The following is a 23407-nucleotide window of genomic DNA, read 5'->3' as shown; positions in this document are numbered from 1 at the left end:
CCTGACAGTTGAAATAGCTTTGCTGTCCTATAAAAACATTATGGTAGCCAAGTTATGCACACCTATAAGACAAAACACTTAATTCATAAAACATGTAGTTTGATTCTGGGTGTTAAGAACATCACTACCTCACCTCATTAAACAATTTTCACAACAATTACATACATCTCAAATATCATGGTAGTTTGAAAAGAAGTTGAAAATATAATTTTTTACCAAAAATGATAAAAATATTTGCTAAAAATAGAAAATTAATGATATCATCACGAAATGAACAAAACTGATAGAGGTCTACCAAAGAAATCAAACTGGTAGTTTTCAAGAAGTCAAAAAAGCAATTGTTGGCGGACAACAGACAATCACTCAGATGACAGCCATGCTTAGAAACTTTTATATTTCTAAACAGATTTATAAAAGTAATTGCTATGCCCTCATCGAAATTGCACAACAAGTAAAGAAGATGTTCTAAACTTCCACTATATTGGAGTGCAACGTACCAGTAACTCAACTAGCAAATGATGCGAAAATGATCCCATCTCTGATTAAATACTAATTTAAATGGAGTTCATGAAATAAACATTTCTACACTAAGCAATGAATCACTGTTGATTATACAGTCGCAAAAAGCCTTTTCTCAGGTCGAATTTGGCGGTCGCAAACGCTGTTTTGAGGCACCCATACATGCCTTAGTGAGACTGGGCTAGGACATTTTATCTACATTTGCATTGAAGAAAATTTTGATTAGCATATGAGCAAGGTCAAAATTAAATAGTGCGGATTTTAAAAATAATTTTATTTTAACTACTTTGCTGAGAGTGCTTTCCCTTTAGTGGAATGTTGTTTTTCACGAGGCGAAAACAGAATATGGTGTTACCAACACAAGCAATTTTCTTGTTTTGTTTTTTCAGTCTTGAAAAGCAGTATTGCAATATCGCTAGCAAAATAGAGTTGTATGTTCCTTTTTTGCCACTGGTTTGCTATACACCTTGAGATCCTTATGCAATTACAACAATTTGTGTCAAATCAACCTAAGAGGAGACTTCAAACAAATAATGTGGGAGAGTCTGGCACCAAACTAATAATGTGGGGAGTCTGGCACCAAACTAATAATGTTGGGAGAGTCTGGCACCAAACTAATAATGTTGGGGGAGTCTGGCACCAAACTAATAATGTTGGGGGAGTCTGGCACCAAACTAATAATGTTGGGGGAGTCTGGCACCAAACTAATAATGTTAGGGGAGTCTGGCACCAAACTAATAATGTTGGGGGAGTCTGGCACCAAACTAATAATGTTGGGGGAGTCTGGCACCAAACTAATAATGTTGGGGGAGTCTGGCACCAAACTAATAATGTTGTGGGGAGTCTGGCACCAAACTAATAATGTTGGGGGAGTCTGGCACCAAACTATTAATGTTGGGGGAGTCTGGCACCAAACTATTAATGTTGGGGGAGTCTGGCACCAAACTAATAATGTTAGGGGAGTCTGGCACCAAACTAATAATGTTAGGGGAGTCTGGCACCAAACTAATAATGTTGGCGGAGTCTGGCACCAAACTAATAATGTTGTGGGGAGTCTGGTACCAAACTAATAATGTTGTGGGGAGTCTGGCACCAAACTAATAATGTTGTGGGGAGTCTGGCACCAAACTAATAATGTTGGGGGAGTCTGGCACCAAACTAATAATGTTGGGGGAGTCTGGCACCAAACTAATAATGTTGGGGGAGTCTGGCACCAAACTAATAATGTTGGGGGAGTCTGGCACCAAACTAATAATGTTGGGGGAGTCTGGCACCAAACTAATAATGTTGGGGGAGTCTGGCACCAAACTAATAATGTTGTGGGGAGTCTGGCACCAAACTAATAATGTTAGGGGAGTCTGGCACCAAACTAATAATGTTGGGGGAGTCTGGCACCAAACTAATAATGTGGGGAGTCTGGCACCAAAACTAATAATGTTGGGGGAGTCTGGCACCAAACTAATAATGTTAGGGGAGTCTGGCACCAAACTAATAATGTTGGGGGAGTCTGGCACCAAACTAATAATGTTGGGGGAGTCTGGCACCAAACTAATAATGTTGGGGGAGTCTGGCACCAAACTAATAATGTTGGGGGAGTCTGGCACCAAACTAATAATGTTGGCGGAGTCTGGCACCAAACTAATAATGTTGGGGGAGTCTGGTACCAAACTAATAATGTTGTGGGGAGTCTGGCACCAAACTAATAATGTTGGGGGAGTCTGGCACCAAACTAATAATGTTGTGGGGAGTCTGGCACCAAACTAATAATGTTAGGGGAGTCTGGCACCAAACTAATAATGTTGGGGGAGTCTGGCACGAAACTAATAATGTTGGGGGAGTCTGGCACCAAACTAATAATGTTGGGGGAGTCTGGCACCAAACTACTAATGTTGGGGGAGTCTGACAAGTCGATGGTGTGTCTGGTGTGTATCATAACGCTCGTAAACTAGCAAATTTAGCCGAACGACACACCCTTGTAAAAGTGGTTTAAACGCTATAAGAAGTTCCAATAATGTAACGATCTCGAGACGCGCATAACTAACCATTCAGCAACTTAGCTGACAATGTTGCTGTTTGGGTGTTCCAAACAATATGGCGGAGACAGTTGTAAGCATAATAACACGTGGCCAGCATCATGAAGGAGGTCACGTGAACAGACGGAATGTCCCAAGGAAGTTTTTCGAGAGCAAAAAATTGTAGATTAGAGATAAAAGTACAACATTTACCTTGGAGCCAAAGCCATTGCTGACAGGGCTGAACACTGGAGCTGCACTACCCTCGTCCCAGTCGTCATCTGACATTATCACAAAATATTGAAGTGGTCTTGTTTAGATGAAAATGACAAAATGCCGTGCATGCAAAATCGCAAATCAGCTTGATGATGGAGTGATGACGATGCTGAATTGAGTCTGCAAAAAATGATACAAATAAGCAAAATTAATTCAGTTATACCAGTCAAGTTGTTATGGAGTTCTGATGATCAACACAAATTTATAAAAGAGCGGAATTTAGTTTAATGACAAAACAAGACACAAACACACCAGACCACGAGTACCAGCTCACGAGTGGAAGAGAACTCAAAGTAGTACCAATTTTGCTAGCACGCCTTATTAAAAAATATGAATGCGCATGGCCGGGGATTCAACACATATGTAGCTTGTTACGCCTTTCATCGTTAAATTTCATGAGGATTTCATTTCCAACATATATATATACACTGTAAAACGATAAATAAAGAGTTGGACAGAACGATTTCTGCTGAATCGTTAATGGACTACATTATTCATAAACGGAATATCAGCGGTGAAATGGTTTCCGCTAAGATGAACACGCCCTAATTGCGAACTGCACCACGTGTGTGGATTGAAACGGAATTATTTGTTATAAATCGAGACTTTCAATTGAAAAAATTAAGTATATTGAAGTATCTCGTACATTGTATCGCAAGTTGTTTTGTTTTCAACGACTAAGCTCGCTTTACATTTCGAGCGAAAATTTTCAAAGCCGAAGAACTTTGTGCAAAGAGCCAGGAAAAGTGTAGACACATCGCCCTCACCGACAACAACTGCCAAATCAAAGTTCAAGATGGCTGCGCCCATGGAAGTTGTGCTTTCGAGCGATATTTCAGGACAAATGTGGAATTCTTGTATTTGGGACCCTCATACGGGAACCTCACTGATGTCATATAAAGGGGGAAGCAGTGCACCTCGAACTTTATGTCTGCTTGGTAAAGATTATTTAATAGCAGCAGTTAATTGCCATCCTCTTCTTCATGTGTGGGCGCTTCACAGACAGGTACAGTACGTTTTTTTGGCAACCTACTCATGATTTCAAAAACCCAGAATTTATTCATTTTCCAATAAATTGTACATCCGGGCAATATAAGGATATTGACTTAGTTGGGGTCACCAGTTTAATTCCCGAAAAAGATGACTTTATTTTAGTGAATAATAGTCATTTTGGCAGTATTATAATGTTTTTCCTATGGCAGAGATATTATGCCATATCTCAAATTGTAGCCTGGTGACATAGGCTGAAAAAATTATATATTGTCAATGATGGGGTACTTTTTGTTGCCCTCAATTATTTCAAAAATCTGGGTTTTAAAAAGTGTCAAAAAATTTGATTTTTCTTTAACACTGTGTTATATGGAATTGTTGTAAAAATAAATTTTTTTGCAAAATAATAGGAAAAGTTTCTCAAAATACATCACTGTAACACACAAATGAATGCTATTTCATGGTGCCATGAGCCAATAGCTCCATGATTTTACATAGTAAACAGAAAAACATTGTCATGCGATTTATGACCAATTTTCTCAAAAATTATGATTAGGCTTCTACCTTAAAAAGAAATTTGATTCAGGATTTTGAGGCCCCACCTGTAATCTAAACCCTAACACTCTACCTCAATGTATTGTATATACATACTGGAAAGGCAGGGTTAAGATTAGAGTTATGGATGGAGGGACTCGTGAACTCTTTCACCGGGCGCAAGATATCAACTCACGCCTAACTCCTTCACCCCCAGACACTTTCCTAAACGAACCAGTAACTGTTGTGGATACAATAAAGTTACAATAAACAATAAAGTTTACAAAATTTTTGTAAAATATTAAAAATGTGAACAGTGAAGTACTATATGTATTGTAACTAAAACTCTAAAATGTTGCCTACTAAAATTTGATTAGGTGAATTATTGGCTTCTAGAAATTCAACGGATTACAGAAATGTAATGCATTCTACATGTAGGTATGAAAACAAAAAACACTGAGCTGACACTACATGGTGTTATAAACACCAGGGAATTAAAACAACTCAAAAACAAAACAAAGAAATCATCTACTACCGTAGAAGTACACACAAATATAACATACTTCTCCAAGGTTTTAAAAGCATTGCTTATTATTCAATCATGGTGATTTTTTGGTTTGCTGTGAAATACATTTAAACTTCAAGTAATATCTTGAACAAATGTTTTCGAACACTTGAATGAATTCATATTCACTTTACTATAAAAACTTGCCTTATTTAAAAATGTGACCATCTAAATATTTGGCAGATTACCATAATTTATTGGCTTCCAAAATTTCAACCGTTCACAGAATTGTGCTGTTTTTGGTTCTCCAAAATGTCTTCTGTCTTATATTCTTAAAACAATGATTTGACACTAATTTAGGCTTTAATTGATGAGAATGAGAAAAAAAAACATTTAACTGAATCTATACCATAGACAGATTCTAACAGCATTGCTTATTATTCAGTCATGGTTAGTTACAAAAAACCTCAAATTTGTTTTATTGTGATTGAAATATTTTAGAACACACAGTCTAACCTGTACAAAGCTGAAATTCACCCTGTTTTCTTTGGACACAGGTTTACCTGCCACAGTGTTTTTTGAGCCATATTCATGAAATTCATTTATTTTCTGACAACAAATGACACACCATTTAATCTATGTAATCTATTGTTTTTAGATTCACTAATTTTTGTTTTTAAAATTTGACAAATAAATATTTCAAGTTATCTTGTATTCGTTTTTACAGTATTCAACTTGTGAAAAACTGGGGAAAACTCTGGAATATGGATATGAATATTATAACATCAACTCAACACCTCTTAATTTAACAGGGAACCCAAAACTATATCAGATTCAAGACATTGCTAATTTGGTAAATACTGCCCTCATTGTTGAAAGTAAGAGATGATGTTGAATGACCTGTACTTGTTCTTTTTTTCATACTATTCAGGACCAGCAGCAGAGTCGTATCGTGTGTCCAGGATTGGTTACTGCATTGGATACATCACCTTGTGGTCATTACTGTGTTGCTGGTATTGTTGAAAGGCTTCATGTGTGGCATGTATGTATCACATATGTATCATAACTGTTTTTGTTGTTGAAATCCCCCAAAAATTCAATAAAAAATATTTTTTTATACATGTTCATTACAGAAAATGTCAAATTTGAATCTAATATTAAGACTATTTTGTAATTGCTACAGGTCAATACAGGTCGACTTTTGGCAGTACTAAGCAGACACTATCAACAAATAACATGTTTAGAGTTTACAGATGATGGTAGTCATATTGTGTCTGGCGCAGAAGATAGTTTGGTATTAGTTTGGTCCATGGCAAGGTGAATAAACGTTGTTGTGGTGTTTTGTTATTTAGTTTCCTGATATTTTAACTTGTGTTTATGGTACTTGTTTCTGTCAACAAAGATTAGTATGCATGCTTTAATACTAGATTTCCTAAACAAAAACATTTGTCTGAATGGCACCCTCATTAGTCCACGCGCACTTTGTCTGGCACTCTCAACCATACTTGAATAAACTTGTACTGTACTCTACCGCATTAGTGCCCATGCCTGATCAAGCCCCCATCCCCCACATTTGTGCAATTTTTATATTCAGGGTCACATTCAGTAAAGTGCCCCACCCCTTCAAAATGCCACTAAATTAAAACTAAGTCTACGATCTTTGCTTAACGAATACTAGTAATTGTTTTTATTTGATATAGCAAGGTTATTGACCTTCGTGAATATGTTGTGAATGTGTAGACTATGGTAACCATGTGTAAACTACGCTGCGATAATGACCTGTTAATAAAAGTAAATATTTCATGTCATATTCAGTCAAAAATTGCTAGTTAGCAGTTTTTTGAAAAAACTATGTGGTTTATTTGCCAAAATCAATTCCAACAGATCGTACTTCAACAATAATTCACTTCTGCATTGCGTTACCAGCAAGTCTTTCGGAATTTACGAGGAATTGCGTTGGTATAACACAGCATTCTGATTGGTTAATAACAGACTTGACCCATTAGGTCAAAGGACATTGTTGCAGGTCAAATCATGCAAATACATTGTGGCGTTTGCATACGATTCAACACATTCGTCAGTGGAGATAATGATGAAGATTTGACTTTGACTGTGTTCCAACAGACTCTCATATCTTTAATCTCGTAGATTCGGGTCTTACGTAATTAATATTGTATTATAATGTGCATATTTTTTGTAACTGTTTCTGTTTTCTTCAATGTAAAAGTCAATGACGACAATCTAATTCATGATTTTATTTTCCCTCAACGACGTAATATCCCCCTCAATCTGTCACATAGTGGATTAAATTTGTCATTTGCACTCTTCCAAAAATCATGATTTTCTGAGTTGAGGAACCTCGGCGCTAACACGATTGAGTACAGTAATGTAAAACATATTGTATCATTTAAAAAGTTTTTGAAGTTTGAAGACAGTACAGCAGGTCGATGTGACTGTGTACTGTCCGAGTCTGAGTGTATATGGTATACTCGTAATAACCTTATTATTATACACCTTTTTTTCCTCCCAAGGATACATCATGGGAATGCCAAAATACCAACAGTTTAGAACAGATTGAACAAACTTCTTTGTATGGGGGTCTGGTCAAACTCTGGGGGCTGCAATGTTTGTTTTTATTATTCGAGGATGCTTACTTGCGTAATTGTTCCATATGGCAGGATGAAAATACCCAGTGCAATACTGCAAAATTGCAGCATGCTGTAACTTCATGGCATTACAGTTACAGATATATAATAATAGTTATTCTTTTCTAGCATTTTACAGAATTCCAGTGGTTTCGGTAGTGCAATAGAACCAGTGTATGTGTGGTCAGGTCACTCTCTACCAATAACAGATTTGCACTGTGGCCATGGTGGTGTCATGTCAAGGGTTGCATCAAGTTCTTTGGATCAAACATGTAAAGTATGTGCTCTATTTTGTAAACTTGTTATGTTTGTATTCATATACTACTACTATATATGATCTAACTACATACATACACAGTTATGATGACACTGTCTCTACAAGAATACATACATACACAGTTATGATGACACTATCTCTACAAGAATACATACATACACAGTTATGATGACACTGTCTCTACAAGAATACATACATACAGTTATGATGACACTATCTCTACAACAATACATACATACACAGTTATGATGACACTATCTCTACAAGAATACATACATACATACACAGTTATGATGACAGTCTCTACAAGAATACATACATACACAGTTATGATGACACTATCTACAAGAATACATACATACACAGTTATGATGACACTGTCTACAAGAATACATACATACACAGTTATGATGACACTTTCTACAAGAATACATACATACACAGTTATGATGACACTGTCTACAAGAATACATACATACACAGTTATGACACTGTCTCTACAAGAATACATACATACACAGTTATGATGACACTGTCTAGAAGAATACATACATACACAGTTATGATGACACTGTCTACAAGAATACATACATACACAGTTATGATGACACTGTCTCTACAAGAATACATACATACACAGTTATGACAGTCTCTACAAGAATACATACACACAGTTATGACACTGTCTACAAGAATACATACATACACAGTTATGATCACACTCTACAAGAATACATACATACACAGTTATGATGACACTGTCTACAAGAATACATACATACACAGTTATGATGACACTGTCTACAAGAATACATACATACACAGTTATGATGACACTGTCCACAAGAATACATACATACACAGTTATGATGACACTGTCTCTACAAGAATACATACATACACAGTTATGACACTGTCTCTACAAGAATACATACACACACAGTTATGATGACACTGTCTACAAGAATACATACATACACAGTTATGATCACACTCTACAAGAATACATACATACACAGTTATGATGACACTGTCTACAAGAATACATACATACACAGTTATGATGACACTGTCTACAAGAATACATACATACACAGTTATGATGACACTGTCTACAAGAATACATACATACACAGTTATGATGACACTGTCTCTACAAGAATACATACATACACAGTTATGACACTGTCTCTACAAGAATACATACACACACAGTTATGATGACACTGTCTACAAGAATACATACATACACAGTTATGATGACACTATCTCTACAAGAATACATACATACACAGTTATGATTACACTATCTCTACAAGAATACATACACACACAGTTATGATGACACTGTCTACAAGAATACATACATACACAGTTATGATGACACTATCTCTACAAGAATACATACATACACAGTTATGATTACACTATCTCTACAAGAATACATACATACACAGTTATGATGACACTGTCTACAAGAATACATAGTGTAAAAGACTAATTTTCACTGGGTTTAGATTTCGCTGATTTATGATTTCACTGTCTCTACTGCCAAGCATTACACAATTTTGTTCAATTTGTTACAGCTTTGGGATCTGTCAACAGGCCAACAACTTTGTAGTTTTGTGTTCAATGTCAGCATTACTTCCGTTACCATGGATACATGTGAATATCATTTATTTGCTGGGGGCATTGATGGTGTCATATATCAAATCAATCTATTTAAAAAGGCAAGTAACCAAGTAGTGACTATATGTTTTTGTACCATGGACGTCATGTATGTAAATGTGTCGAAATGGGCGTAGTGCGAGTGCTTAGTGCTAGTAGCACTAATCCGAAAAAGTACTAGATCTAGTGCTAAAATGGCACTAGATCTAGTGCTAAAATGGCACTAGATCGAGTGCTAAAATGTGCACAGTGCGAGTGGCATTGTTATCGCATTGTCAACGACGTCGAATAATAGAAGGGACATCAACAACCACTTTCATATGCAAACTACAAACAGTATAAAACATCGGCAATATGCGCGAGATGTCCATAATAATACTTTCTTTATATAATACCGGATTCTGCTGTAAATTCGCCCATCCGAAAAATTGCCCTTGGGACTTCACGCGTGATGGGCAGACTACACAGACTTTCTACGCCATCAGTTGGGCCACCCAAGACGAAAGAAACTATTGCAGAATTAACAAAAATTAATAATTCTTGCTGAATTAAAAAGTAGACCACCTGAAATGTCATTACAGTGTCGCCCAGTGTAATTTTTCAAATACATTTGTTTTTATTTTATTGGTAACAAAAGTATATTTTAAACAACGTTTCTAATAAAAACGAACACAACTGCATTGCGTAGCAGCAAGCGATCACAGATGCTCAATCCGGACATGCTACGTTTCACAAACGTTGATTATTACTCAGTAGTGATTATAATGCACAAAAAATAAATTCGTTGATTGTTATGAAATTCAAATAAAATTCAACTTAGTTTCATTGTAAGCAAATGATTCCGATCGCATAAAAACGCTTGATGCGGTAGGGTATCCGCCATGTTTCTCTTGCATGAGTTGAGCTAATAGGTCAAATCGTTAATTAACCAATCAAAATGCTGGATGATGCCGATGCATTCAAATCACCATAGCTCATTTAAATATGTTAATGTTATTGAACGCAACGCGGAAGAGATTTGCCGATGTTGTACGCTCTTTTGGCTTGGATTTTGATGGGAAAATGGCATGATTTTTTTTCAAATAAAAAAATAGTTGTTTTCAAAGATGAACTTAGCATAAGAAGAATAATTTAACATTGTTTACAGTGATAACAGCTCTTTGTCCAAACGGAGCTTACGCTAGTCACAATAAACACGCTCTGGAATAAAAACTTAAATAGACTGATTTAGGCGTCAGTAACGATTGAAATGTCCGATAAATTACGACAAAATATTTTAAAAAATAAATTTAAAAACTGCAGAAAAATCGCCCTGGACGATTTCTTGGTCCCATTTTTTTAACGCGACCATACACTGGGTTTGTTTAGCTGTGAAAGGTTAAAATACGTATTTTACAACCGGAAATTCAACAGACAAACTTGTTACTTCACATGTTTTAATTATTAGCAACTGTAACAAGAACAAGATTTCGAGAGTCTACAACAAAAAATCCTAAGGGCTCCTAAAAAATATTATTGCAGAGAAAGTGTTTAGACGTATATAATATGGTCACGTTAAAAAATCGGCTAGGTTACATCATATTCTGTTAGTTCCTCCATGATACAATGTAACAACAGGATTGCGTGAATATGTATATGCCCATTCACAGGTCGCATTACACACAAAATCCACCGAGCTTTACAGGGACCCGGGACTTAGACTAGGAGTATACCATTTTTTTATTTAGTTCACATATGGCATCATAATTTCATTTTCGAAGATCTATTTTCATTAAGTGTGGTGCCGATCAGAAATAAAACGGCACATCAGTTTTAAAAAAAATCAACGCTGAAATCCACCATTTACATAAAGTTTCCATCCGCCAAAGTTGAAAACACAAACTTCCCCCACAATACCATTTCATACAGTATATCTATTCACAATTTGTAAAAATTGCGAAATTCGACCTACAGTTTCACTGTTTCAGCTAGTTTCCCGGCCGATCGCGTTGTTCCAAAGGTCTATTACGACAAATGTGGACAATGACATTCTCAATTTTCCCACTGTAGCACATTTCCAATGAATGAAAGATACAACAATTTTACGTAAATATTAATTTATTTTCAGAGAATTACGGGATATCTTGACGTCGTTGACAACGCGATATCAATGCCACTCGCACTATGTACATTTTAGCACTAGATCTAGTGCCGTTTTAGCACTAGATCTAGTGCCATTTTAGCACTAGATCTAGTAGTTTTTCGGATTAGTGCTACTAGCACTAACCACTCGCACTATGTCCATTTCGACACATTTACATACCTCTGGACGTACAAAAAACATGTTGAATTTGCAAGGAATTGTTTGTTGATGCCAATTGTCAAAACAAAATCTTCTCACATTGCAATTATGTTGATACAGATGGAGTTGAACAGACCTCAGACTGGTAACGATGATAAAGAAGATCAGTTTTCTCTCACTTTTAAAAAACATCTGTGAGTTTGTTACTTTTTTTAAACATTTCTGATTACTTGTAATGACATAGTTAGAATTAATTGTCCCTGTATTACTTGATCCTAATCAAAGAGAAATTAAAATATATAAATGAAAGAGCAATCTGACTAAAATATGAACATTGTTGAGGCTTTTCAGTCTCTTTTCGAAGAAAGGCCGAAAACACAAATTTATGTTTTGACCATTCCTGCACCTGTGTGTACATCTTCACCTGTACATTGAACATTATGGGACCTTAATTTGCCAGATCGGTTTCAAAATGGCCAACTAGTGGTCATTTTGTTTTAGTGAATGCATCTCTGGAACTATATCTCTTACATGTTCAAACTTTATATTTCTTGTTTTGTTTTTTTTACTCCTGTATGCAAAGCATACAAACAAATGGAGTATTTGCATTTAGATATCTCCAGTTCTAAACACATCTCAATGAAACTTGATACATAGATGGTCTGCAACAATGCGCATACCTTATTAGTTTTACTACCCTGCTAATAATTGATCAGTTTTCAGTTTTTCCATCAATATCTCAAGTACTTATCATTTTATTAGTCCCCGTTCGGACGTAGTTTGCCCTGTGTGCGTCCGTGCGTCCATGATCACCTGTATCTCGAACATGCATGGACCAATTAAGTTCAAACTTCACTCATACATCACACATTATATGGGACATATGCACATGCATTTTTTTCATGATCCGATTAACGATCTCTGAATAGCAGCCATTTTAAGGTCGAAAATGCATCAAAATCGCACATTTTCACCATTCCGGACCAGGATCTCAGTTATGCATGGACGGATTTTGTTCAACTTTGTCACATACATTAAACATAATAGGACCTTGATGCACACCATTTTCTTTTTTGGATCGGGTTTGAAATGGCCGACTGGCGGCCATTTTGTTTTAAAGAATTCAGTTCTGGATCCGTATCTGAGACATGCCTGGATTGATCAAGTTCAAACTTCACACACACAAGGTACATCATGTCACAAATATGTATGTGCATTTTTTTCATGATCTCATTAACGATAGCCAAACGGCGGCCACTTCAAGGCCGAAAATGCATTGAAATCGCACATTTTCACCATTCCGGACCCGGATCTCAGTTATGCATGGACGGATTTTGTTCAAATTTGGTACATACATTAAACATAATAGGATCTTGATAAACGTCATTTTTTTTTCGGATCAAGTTTGAAATGGCCGACTGGCGACCATTTTGTTTTAAATAATTCAGTTCTGGATTCGTATCCAAGACATGTCTGGATTGATCAAGTTCAAACTTCGCACACACATGGTACATCATGTCACAAATAGATATGTGTATTTGTTTCATGATCCGCTTAACAATAGCTGAATGATGGCCATTTTGAGGCCGAAAATGCATCAAAATCACGTATTTTTACAATTCCGGAACCGGATCTCAGTCATGCATGGATGGATTTTGTTCAGATTTAGTGCATATATTAAACATAATATAAGCTTGATGCACACCAATTTTTCTTCGGATCAAGTTCAAAATGGCCGACTGGCGGCCATTTTGTTTTAAAGAATTTAGTTTTCAATCCATATCTCGGACATGCCTGGAAAGATCAAGACCACACTTCACACACATCATACAATGTGTTGTACATATGCAGGAGCATTTCGGATGTATATGTCACTCAAATATGAACGGAACGGGGACGTGTCATTGACAATGACTTGTTTCAATGAATCCTGGTACATAAATAGTTTAAGACAATGTGACAATCTAATTAGTTTTGGGTTTATATACATAAACATAAATAATTCCCTAATTTGCATAATGATTTATTTTTTGGCTTTCCACCAATTTTTTTCAAAATTAAAAATCATTACATTTTAATGAAACTTAGTACATGTATGCCCTGGAACAATACACAGATCTAATTAGTTTTGGATTGATATCTATTGCTTAATTTACATAATTATTACCCAATGCTTTTTCAAAAAACAATTATTGCATTTCAATATGGGCAATTCTCTGGTGACGACATTACATTCAGGGGGGTTGGAAGTTATTTGAGTTGTCCTTATTACCTCGTAGAATTTGATACTGTGTCGACAGTGTTATAGACTTATGCCACTAGCATTCTCATGCCAAGAGGAAATATCCTTAGCTTGACATACAGCTTGAGGGTAATCAGAAATGACGTGACGGACGTTATATCAAAATGACATAGGAAAAAACTTGTAGTTTTACATTTGTATTTCTTTCCTAAAAATTAACTCAATATGGTCACAGAAACGTACAAATTGCAATTTACTGTCAAACCCCCGAACCCTACAAAAATATATTACATAACAATGTGATGGACGTTTCGTTCTTGAATTCAGTAAGTTTTCTTACATATTGAGATGTCATTTTTGAGTTTTTACTTTTCAAATAATTTTTCAAGCTTCTATTCTTTTAAAATTGATGGTATTAGCATATTAAATCAAGTAAAAATGAACCATAAAGCAACTTAAATTAAAAAGCATTTCAAGAATAAAATTACTCTTATCTTAGTGGTCTAAAGACTTGAAAACATGTAACATTCCATACTTCCTCGATCATAAGCTCAGGGGGCGCAACATGTAAAAAACGGGGGAAAATGAGGGGTGGGAAAAGTAAAACGATGTCCAATGACCAGGTTTCATGACTTGACGGTCAGGTAGACTCCCGGTAACAACACCCTGGGCCTATAACCTTGGATGCCCTCAGCTTAAATGCCTAAAAATAGAGGAGTGGGCTTATACTCTGAGAGAGGCTTATGATCAAGGAAGTACTATATTTGAAGACACATTCATGAAGAAAAATTATGGGTCTAATTCAGATCAACTTCTTTCTGGGAGGCTGGGGGTCTTGTGAATAAATTCCTACCATGTATAGAATAAAATAGTGATTTTTTTCCCTCATGTCCCGCAAGCTGTGGAATTGTCCAAAAGACGTGCCTGGGAACAATGCTTAAAGACCTGATTGTTTTAAATTGAAATTTGAGCATACTAGTTGCCTAATGTGCATAATGTTCACATTTCATTGAAATTTGGTTCATAAATGCTCTAGGGTAATCCACAGACATGATTAGTGTAATGTTGAAAAACATGCATATTGATTAGTTAATTATTATTGGCAAATAATCTCAAAAAATTAGATTTAAATTAAACTTTTGGTAGAGGTACTCATGCATAAATAAATAAGCCTAAACACCACACATGTAAAATAAAATTTTACAAATATTAGTTGCCAAGCTTCTTGTTTAAAAGGCTAATCTTAAATTTTGAAATAATTTTTAATACATTGTATGTCTGCACACATTTTGTATTTAATTATTATTTATTCAGTGGGCTTTTTAAAAAATTTAGTAATCGTAAAAATAGTAAAAGTATATCAAAAACAATTTTTAACAAATATCCACACAAAAAAGATCAAATTAAATTAAATTGATGGAAGACCTGACATACATATTGATACAAGAACAAGCCATGCATGGCACAGTCCCTATTAGTTATCAAATTTAAGATATATAGTTTTGTTTACAGTAATATAGTTGGAACGTAAACATGTCAGAGATATGGATCCAGAAGCTGATACTCGATTATGATGATTTTTGAACATTAAAATGATTGACAACTTGTATCTGATCGTCAAATGAGTACTTGTCCATATTGAGAGATATTGTGCTGTAACAGCATTAATTAAAACAAAATGGCCATCAGTCGGCCATTTTGAATACATCTATTGATGTATAATGAATATATAAAATTTGAACATAATCATTCAAGGATGTCAGAGATTTGGCTCTTGAAGGACATTCATTAAAACAAAATGACCACCAGTCAGCCATTTTCAGATCCTACCTAAATAAAAAAAAACGTGAATCAGGAACCCATAATGTCCATTGTATGCTTCAAGTTTGAATAAAATGGCCGCCATTTGGCCGTTTTGAATCAGATAGTCAAACTAATATATCTGTATATCTATGTCATGATGTATAATGAATATGTACAATTTTAACATAATCGGTTAAACCATGGCAGAGATATGGCACTGGAACTACATTCATTAAAACAAAATAGCCACCAGTTGGCCATTTTGAATCCGATCTGAAAAGAAAATGACATGCGTCAAGGTCCCATAATGTCCAATGTATGTACTAAGCAAAATTCATCTGTAAACAGCAAAGATCTGGTTCCGGCATTCCAGAAATACTTGATTTCAGTACAAAAATGGCTGCCATTTGACCATCTTGAATCAGATTGTGAAACAAATTGATGTGCATATGTATAATATTATGTTTGATGTATGTATGAAGTTTTCAGACTGCATATGAACAGGGACTTATAATTGATCAATTTAGTTACCAGGTTTTAAAAATACATTGTACATTTATTTACAGAAAACAAATAAGTTGTTTGTCAGTTTCAATGGATGGTACCATGTTGTTATCAGGATCACATGACCAGACTGTGGTATTGTGGGATATCGTCAGCAGACAGTGCATCCGGATTCTGAACCATAAAGGTAAGAGATCTTCAGCAGACAGTACATCTGGATACTGTACCATAATGGTAAGATATCATCAGCAGACAGTACATCTGGATACTGTACCATAATGGTATGATATCATCAGCAGACACTACATCTGGATACTGTACCATAATGGTATGATATCATCAGCAGACAGTACATCTGGATACTGTACCATAATGGTATGATATCATCAGCAGACAGTACATCTGGATACTGTACCATAATGGTAAGAGATTGTCAGCAGACAGTACATCTGGATACTGTACCATAATGGTATGATATCATCAGCAGACACTACATCTGGATACTGTACCATAATAGTAAGATATCATCAGCAGACAGTACATCTGGATACTGTACCATAATGGTAAGAGATTGTCAGCAGACAGTACATCTGGATACTGTACCATAATGGTAAGATATCATCAGCAGACACTACATCTGGATACTGTACCATAAAGATAAGATATCATCAGCAGACAGTACATCTGGATACTGTACCATAATGGTAAGAGATTGTCAGTAGACAGTACATCTGGATACCGTACCATAATGGTATGATATCATCAGCAGACAGTACATCTGGATACTGTACCATAATGGTAAGAGATCATCAGCAGACAGTACATCTGGATACTGTACCATAATGGTAAGATATCATCAGCAGACAGTACATCTGGATACTGTACCATAATGGTAAGATATCATCAGCAGACAGTACATCTGGATACTGTACCATAATGGTAAGATATCATCAGCACACAGTACATCTGGATACTGTACCATAATGGTAAGAGATCATCATCAGCAGACAGTACATCTGGATACTGTACCATAATGGTAAGATATCATCAGCAGACAGTACATCTGGATACTGTACTATAATGGTAAGATATCATCAGCAGACAGTACATCTGGATACTGTACCATAATGGTAAGATATCATCAGCAGACACTACATCTGGATACTGTACCATAATGGTAAGAGATCATCAGCAGACAGTACATCTGGATACTGTACCATAATGGTAAGATATCATTAGCAGACAGTACATCTGGATACTGTACCATAATGGTAATATATCATCAGCAGACAGTACATCTGGATACTGTACCATAATGGTAAGATATCATCAGCAGACAGTACATCTGGATACTGTACCATAATGGTAAGATATCATCAGCAGACAGTACATCTGGATACTGTACTATAATGGTGAGATATCATCAGCAGACATTACATCTGGATACTGTACCATAATGGTAAGATATCATCAGCAGACAGTACATCTGGATACTGTACTATAATGGTAAGAGATTGTCAGCAGACAGTACATCTGGATACTGTACCATAGCAGTTTGTTGTCATTTTTACGAAGGATGGCTATGTCTAAAAAGGTATAAGGTATTGATGTCATTGGATTGTTATACAATGTATGTCACCATGTGAATATTATTGTGTTCTTTTATGCCAATAGGTGCCGTGACAAATGCTATGTTCATACAACCACCGGCCAGAATGTTCCATGTTCACAGTAAAGATCTGATGCCTATTCTACCTTTCCAGAGAACCATGGCTACTGAAAATGTTGACAAACCACAACCGGTTCATATGAGACTAAAACATTCAGTTACAGTGAGTGTTTGCATACATTCAGTTTTATTTGTTCTTTGACATGGATTTGATCCAAAATATACTCTTTTCAGTTTTCAACTGGGACTGTGTAATGTCATGAAATGACTTTTATTTTCAGGATGAAATCAACAAAAGTAGACTGTCTCAAAGCAGTCTTCAAAATCTTTTGCAAGAGGTGAGTAACAGAATGAGAAAACGGCCTTATGTTAGTAATTCATTTGAAGGCATTTCTTCCCTCTATCCTTAAGGTGTGGCATGTGTTGGTAATTCTATTCATAAGGTCTCGGTGATACCATATTAATTTGCTCTAATAGTAACTCGTATAGTGATTTACAGAGGTGTTTCTATCATCACAATTAATGACTCTGCATACAACAAATGTGTTTTTGACTCCCATGTGCGAAGCACAAAATGGGAGTCTTTGCAGTTAGTGTGTCTGTATGTGTGTGTGTATGTGTGTATGTGTGTGTACTTGGATTGCTATATGTTGCGAGGACAAAAATACAGATATATAGCTACTTCCGAGGACATACACACCTTCCGAGGACCTTTTTCATAGTCCTCGGAAAACATAATTTATATTAATAGTTAATTCGATTATTAATACGTTTTGCGTAGCTTAGGTTTAGTATCGGGGGAAGGTATGGTTCACGTTATATTAATATTAATATAATTATACCATACCTTACCCCGATACTAAACCTAAGCTTCGCAAACATTTCTATGTTCAGTCACGGGATATTCAACACTTGTTTAATTAAACTTAATTAAAATGCAATTCTCCATTGTATTGCATTGTAATTGAGTTTAATTAAACTCCAATTAAAACGCAACCCTATATAGGAACGCGTTTTAATCGAGTTCATATCGCAACTATATTAAAATTTAATTCAACTATATTAAAAGTTAATCCAATGGAGTCCTCGGAACATATTGCAATACAAGTATGTGTGTGTGTGTGTGTGTGTGTGTGTGTGTGTGTGTGTGTGTGTGTGTGTATGTGTGTCCGACTGTTCCACTGCTATCTCAAGAACCATACATCGGTTTTTGATGAAACTTGGTGCATAGATGCTCTGGGCCAATGCGCAGATTTGATTAGGTTTTGGTAAAAATCCATGCTCGTTAATTACCTAATTTGCATGATAATTAGCTAATTTTTAGCTGTTCTATGACTGTTCCACTGATATCTAAAGAACCACTCATTGGATTTTGATGAAACTTGGTACATAGATGCTCTGAACATATGCGCAGATTTGCTTAATTTTTGGTAAAAATCCGTGCATATTAATTACCTAATTTGCATGATAATTAGCTATTTTTTAGTGGTTCCATGACTGTTCCACTGATATCTAAACAACCACTCATTGGATTTTGATGAAACTTGGTACATAGATGCTCTGAACTAATGCTAGGTTTTGATTAGTTTTTGGTAATAATCCGTGGATACTAATTACCTAATTTGCATAATGATTAGTCAATTTTCGGTTTTTCCACTGATATCTCAAGTACTAATCATAAAATTTCAATGAAACTTGGTACATAGATGTCATACGACACTGCACAGACCTGATAGTTTTTATGGTAATATCAGTACATATTAATTACCTAATTTGCATAATTAATTAATTTTCAGCATTTGATATAAGTAGTTAGCATTACATTTCAATGAAACTTGGTACTTACATACTCAAGGACTATGCAGAGATTGATTGTTTTCGATAAATATTTGTGCATATTAATCACCTAATTTGCATAATTAGTTAATTTTCAGCTTTTCCACGGGTATCTCAAGTACTAATCATCGCATTTCAATGAAACTTGGTACATAGATCCTTTAGGACTATGCAGAGACCTGATTAGTTTTAGGGTAAATAATTGTGCATATTAATTTCCTAATTTGCATAATTAATTTTCAGCTTTTCTACTGATATCTAAAGTACTAATCATCACATTTCAATGAATCTAGAATTATGCAGACCCAATTAGTTTCCGGTAAATATTTGTGCATATTAATCACCTAATTTGCATAATTAACCAACTTTCACACTGATATCTCAGGTACTATACATCACATATCAATGAATGTACATGGATGCTGTAGGACAATAGACAGACCTGAATAATTGTGGGTTAAAATCTGTACATATTAATTACCTAAGTTGCATAATTAACCAATTTTAAGCTTTCACACTGATATCTAAAGTACCGTAAAAACTCCAAAATTTCGACCGGTTTTAAATAATTGGTGTTAGAAATGTGACGTGTTTTTAGAGTCAAAATTAAGGTGCATTTTCGGACGGTCGAATTTTTCAGAATAGAAATCAGCAAAAAAAAATGGGGTTGATAGACAGTGTGCTTCATTAGTTTTTAAAAAATGCAATGTCCGTCAATTGACGTAAACTTCCTCATGTTTCACGGTAAAAGCAAAGGTCGTGGCCGAGTTGTAACTCAAAATCTAAACAAAGTCATCAATCAGTGAGTATTATGACAAGCAAAACAAAACATCAAGACGCGGAGAAGAGGTCAGCACAAAACTAATAGGTCAAACAACAAAGCTGTCTCGCACTACCTAGGAAAACTTGCGAATGTTCGAAGTACAGGTACCCATTGGACAAAAGATACATGGAAGTTTAGCAAACGATCTCCCCGACCCAGTGCAATGTATCCGGTTAGAATCAAAGCTCACGTGTCCCTTATTTGAGGGACCAAATTCTGCCGTAAATTCGCCCTTGGATTAAAAAATAAAATGGGATTTAAGAAAATAAAATGGGACTTTTAAGGTGTATTTTGGCGTCATTTTTCGGACATTTCAATCAATCCTGCCGGCTAAAATAGAGTCTAAGTTTTACCGTAATCATTGACGTCTGTCTATTCAAGAGTACACGTGTATGATTTTTATCGCGACTAGCGTGAGCGGGTAAGCTTCCTTTCGAGAATGAGCTGTTATCACTGTGAACAATGTTAAATTATTCTTCAGATGACCAGTTTATTTTTTAAAAACAACTAATTTTTTTATTTAAAAAAAATCATGCCGTTTTCGCATCAAAATCCAAGCCAAAATATCGTACTACAACATCAATCTCTTCCGCATTGCGTTCAATAACATTAACATATTTAAATAAGCTATGGTAATTTGAACACGTTGGCATTATCCAGCTTTTTGATTGATTAATTAGCGATTTGACCTATTTGACCTAAGAGAACATGGCGGGATATCCTACTGCATCAAACGTTTATACGAGACCGGAATCATTCGCTTACGATGAAACTAAGTTGACTTTTATTTGTATTTCATAACCATTCAACAAATTTATTTTGTGTACATTATTATAATCACTACTGAGTACAGTAATAATCAACAATTCAGAAACGCAGCATGCCGAGGTTTTTGTGTTCGTTTTTATTTGAAACTTCGTTTATTTAGAATATATTTTCGTTACCAATAAAATAAAAATCTCTCAGTCAATCAGAAACCCGGATTCATGCCTTTGAGGAAGGTCCCGTTTGAACGCTCACATCGGTTTTTTTTTCGTTTGGGGGAAAACTAAAACTGGTCGCAATTTTCGAATAAGAATGAGTCGGCAATTTTTAGTGGAGTCGAAAATTTGGAGGTAAATAAAACACCGAAACCCGGCAAATAAATAGGTGATCGAATTTTTAGAGGGGTCGAAATTTTGGAGTTTTCACGGTACTAATTATTCCATTTCAATGAAACTTAGTACAAAGATGCTCTAGGACAATGTTCAAACCTAATTAGTTTGGGGTAAAAATCTGTTCATATTAATTCCCTAATAAGCATAATAATTCATAATTTTTTGGTTCTAATCACATTTCAATTAAACTTGGAGACATAGATTTTCTGTTACATTGCGCAGACCTCATTAGTTTTACACTCAAATCTGGTCATATTAATTTTCTGATTTGCATAATTACTTTTCAGCTAAGTAATTTCGAATTATATTTAATGTGTCTCCAATACTCTCAGCACATGGGAGTTCTTTCTAAGCTTTCTTTGATTTGGTTTGTATGCACTCCTAATTGAGCAAATACAGTATTTTGATTATTGCCATTGTAATAAATTACAAATTACATAGTACCGGGTATTATGCAAATTACCCACTATGCTTTGGTTTGAGTGGAACACTAACGTTTAAAAAAAATCTATCATGGCCGACAGATGGCCATGGAATTGGGGTTAAATTATTCTTTATTTTTTTCCCGGCAGATTGATGACAGACCAACTATTCCTAAACTACATAGTGAAATTGAACAATTGAATGAAAAGAACAAAAAACTTTACACTTTTACTGTCAACAAAATTTTGCAAAATGTATCATAAATATTTTTTAGGAATAAATAAAAATATTTTCATTGCCAAATAATTGCAGCGTCTCTTCTTTCATTCAACCCAATCTATCACCAACACAATGAGAGGTTTAAATAGTCATTGATTGTGATGCAGTGTGATTTCTGGTAATAATTTGACACACAATTAAGAAATGCATGCTATGTGCTGAGGTATAAACATATAGTACATACAGGAAATATAACAAGTACAAATTTAAGACGAGCCTAGTTTATATCAATTAAGTTAAATACTATCGTACAACAAACTGGTATCTATTGTAACCATCAGTGTTTTCCCCAGACCCTTACAAGTATCACAACAAACTGGTATCTATTGTAACCATCAGTGTTTTCCCCAGACCCTTACAAGCATCACAACAAACTGGTATCTATTGTAACCATCAGTGTTTTCCCCAGACCCTTACAAACATCACAACAAACTGGTATCTATTGTAACCATCAGTGTTTTCCCCAGACCCTTACAAGCATCACAACAAACTGGTATCTATTGTAACCATCAGTGTTTTCCCCCAGACCCTTACAAACATCACAACAAACTGGTATCTATTGTAACCATCAGTGTTTTTCCCTCCAGACCCTTACAAGCATCACAACAAACTGGTATCTATTGTAACCGTCAGTGTTTTCCCCAGACCCTTACAAGCATCACAACAAACTGGTATCTATTGTAACCATCAGTGTTTTCCCCAGACCCTTACAAGCATCACAACAAACTGGTATCTATTGTAACCATCAGTGTTTTTCCTCCAGACCCTTACAAATATCACAACAAACTGGTATCTATTGTAACCATGTGTTTTTCCCAGACCCTTACAAATATCACAACAAACTGGTATCTATTGTAACCATGTGTTTTTCCCAGACCCTTACAAGCATCACAACAAACTGGTATCTATTGTAACCATCAGTGTTTTCCCCAGACCCTGACAAGCATCACAACAAACTGGTATC

At 35.4% G+C, this 23407-nt stretch overlaps 2 protein-coding genes across 2 annotated transcripts in view; one reads left to right on the top strand and one right to left on the bottom strand.

Moving 5' to 3' along the window:
* LOC102802538 (ATP-dependent RNA helicase DDX4-like) overlaps positions 1-23407 on the bottom strand; it is a 91736-nt gene that overhangs the window by 66680 nt on the left and 1649 nt on the right. The window contains exon 2 of the mRNA XM_085503507.1: positions 2745-2927. Coding sequence (XP_085359633.1) covers positions 2745-2819 — 75 coding nt within the window. The 5' untranslated portion in view covers positions 2820-2927. The remainder of the gene's footprint in view (positions 1-2744; positions 2928-23407) is intronic.
* Positions 3604-22470, top strand: LOC100370787 (WD repeat-containing protein 18-like). Its single transcript, XM_085503508.1, has 10 exons — positions 3604-3813; positions 5768-5878; positions 6020-6153; positions 7611-7758; positions 9345-9488; positions 11828-11901; positions 16319-16443; positions 17931-18088; positions 18207-18263; positions 22314-22470. Exons 1-10 carry the CDS (start codon positions 3604-3606, stop codon positions 22425-22427), a joined length of 1275 nt encoding a protein of 424 aa, XP_085359634.1. The 3' UTR covers positions 22428-22470.

This window comes from Saccoglossus kowalevskii, chromosome 9 (genome assembly GCF_978046115.1).
Source record: "Saccoglossus kowalevskii chromosome 9, keSacKowa6.1, whole genome shotgun sequence".
Lineage (NCBI taxonomy): Eukaryota > Metazoa > Hemichordata > Enteropneusta > Harrimaniidae > Saccoglossus > Saccoglossus kowalevskii.
Note: the sequence above shows the minus strand (reverse complement) of the source record. Positions and strands in the feature narration are given on the sequence as shown.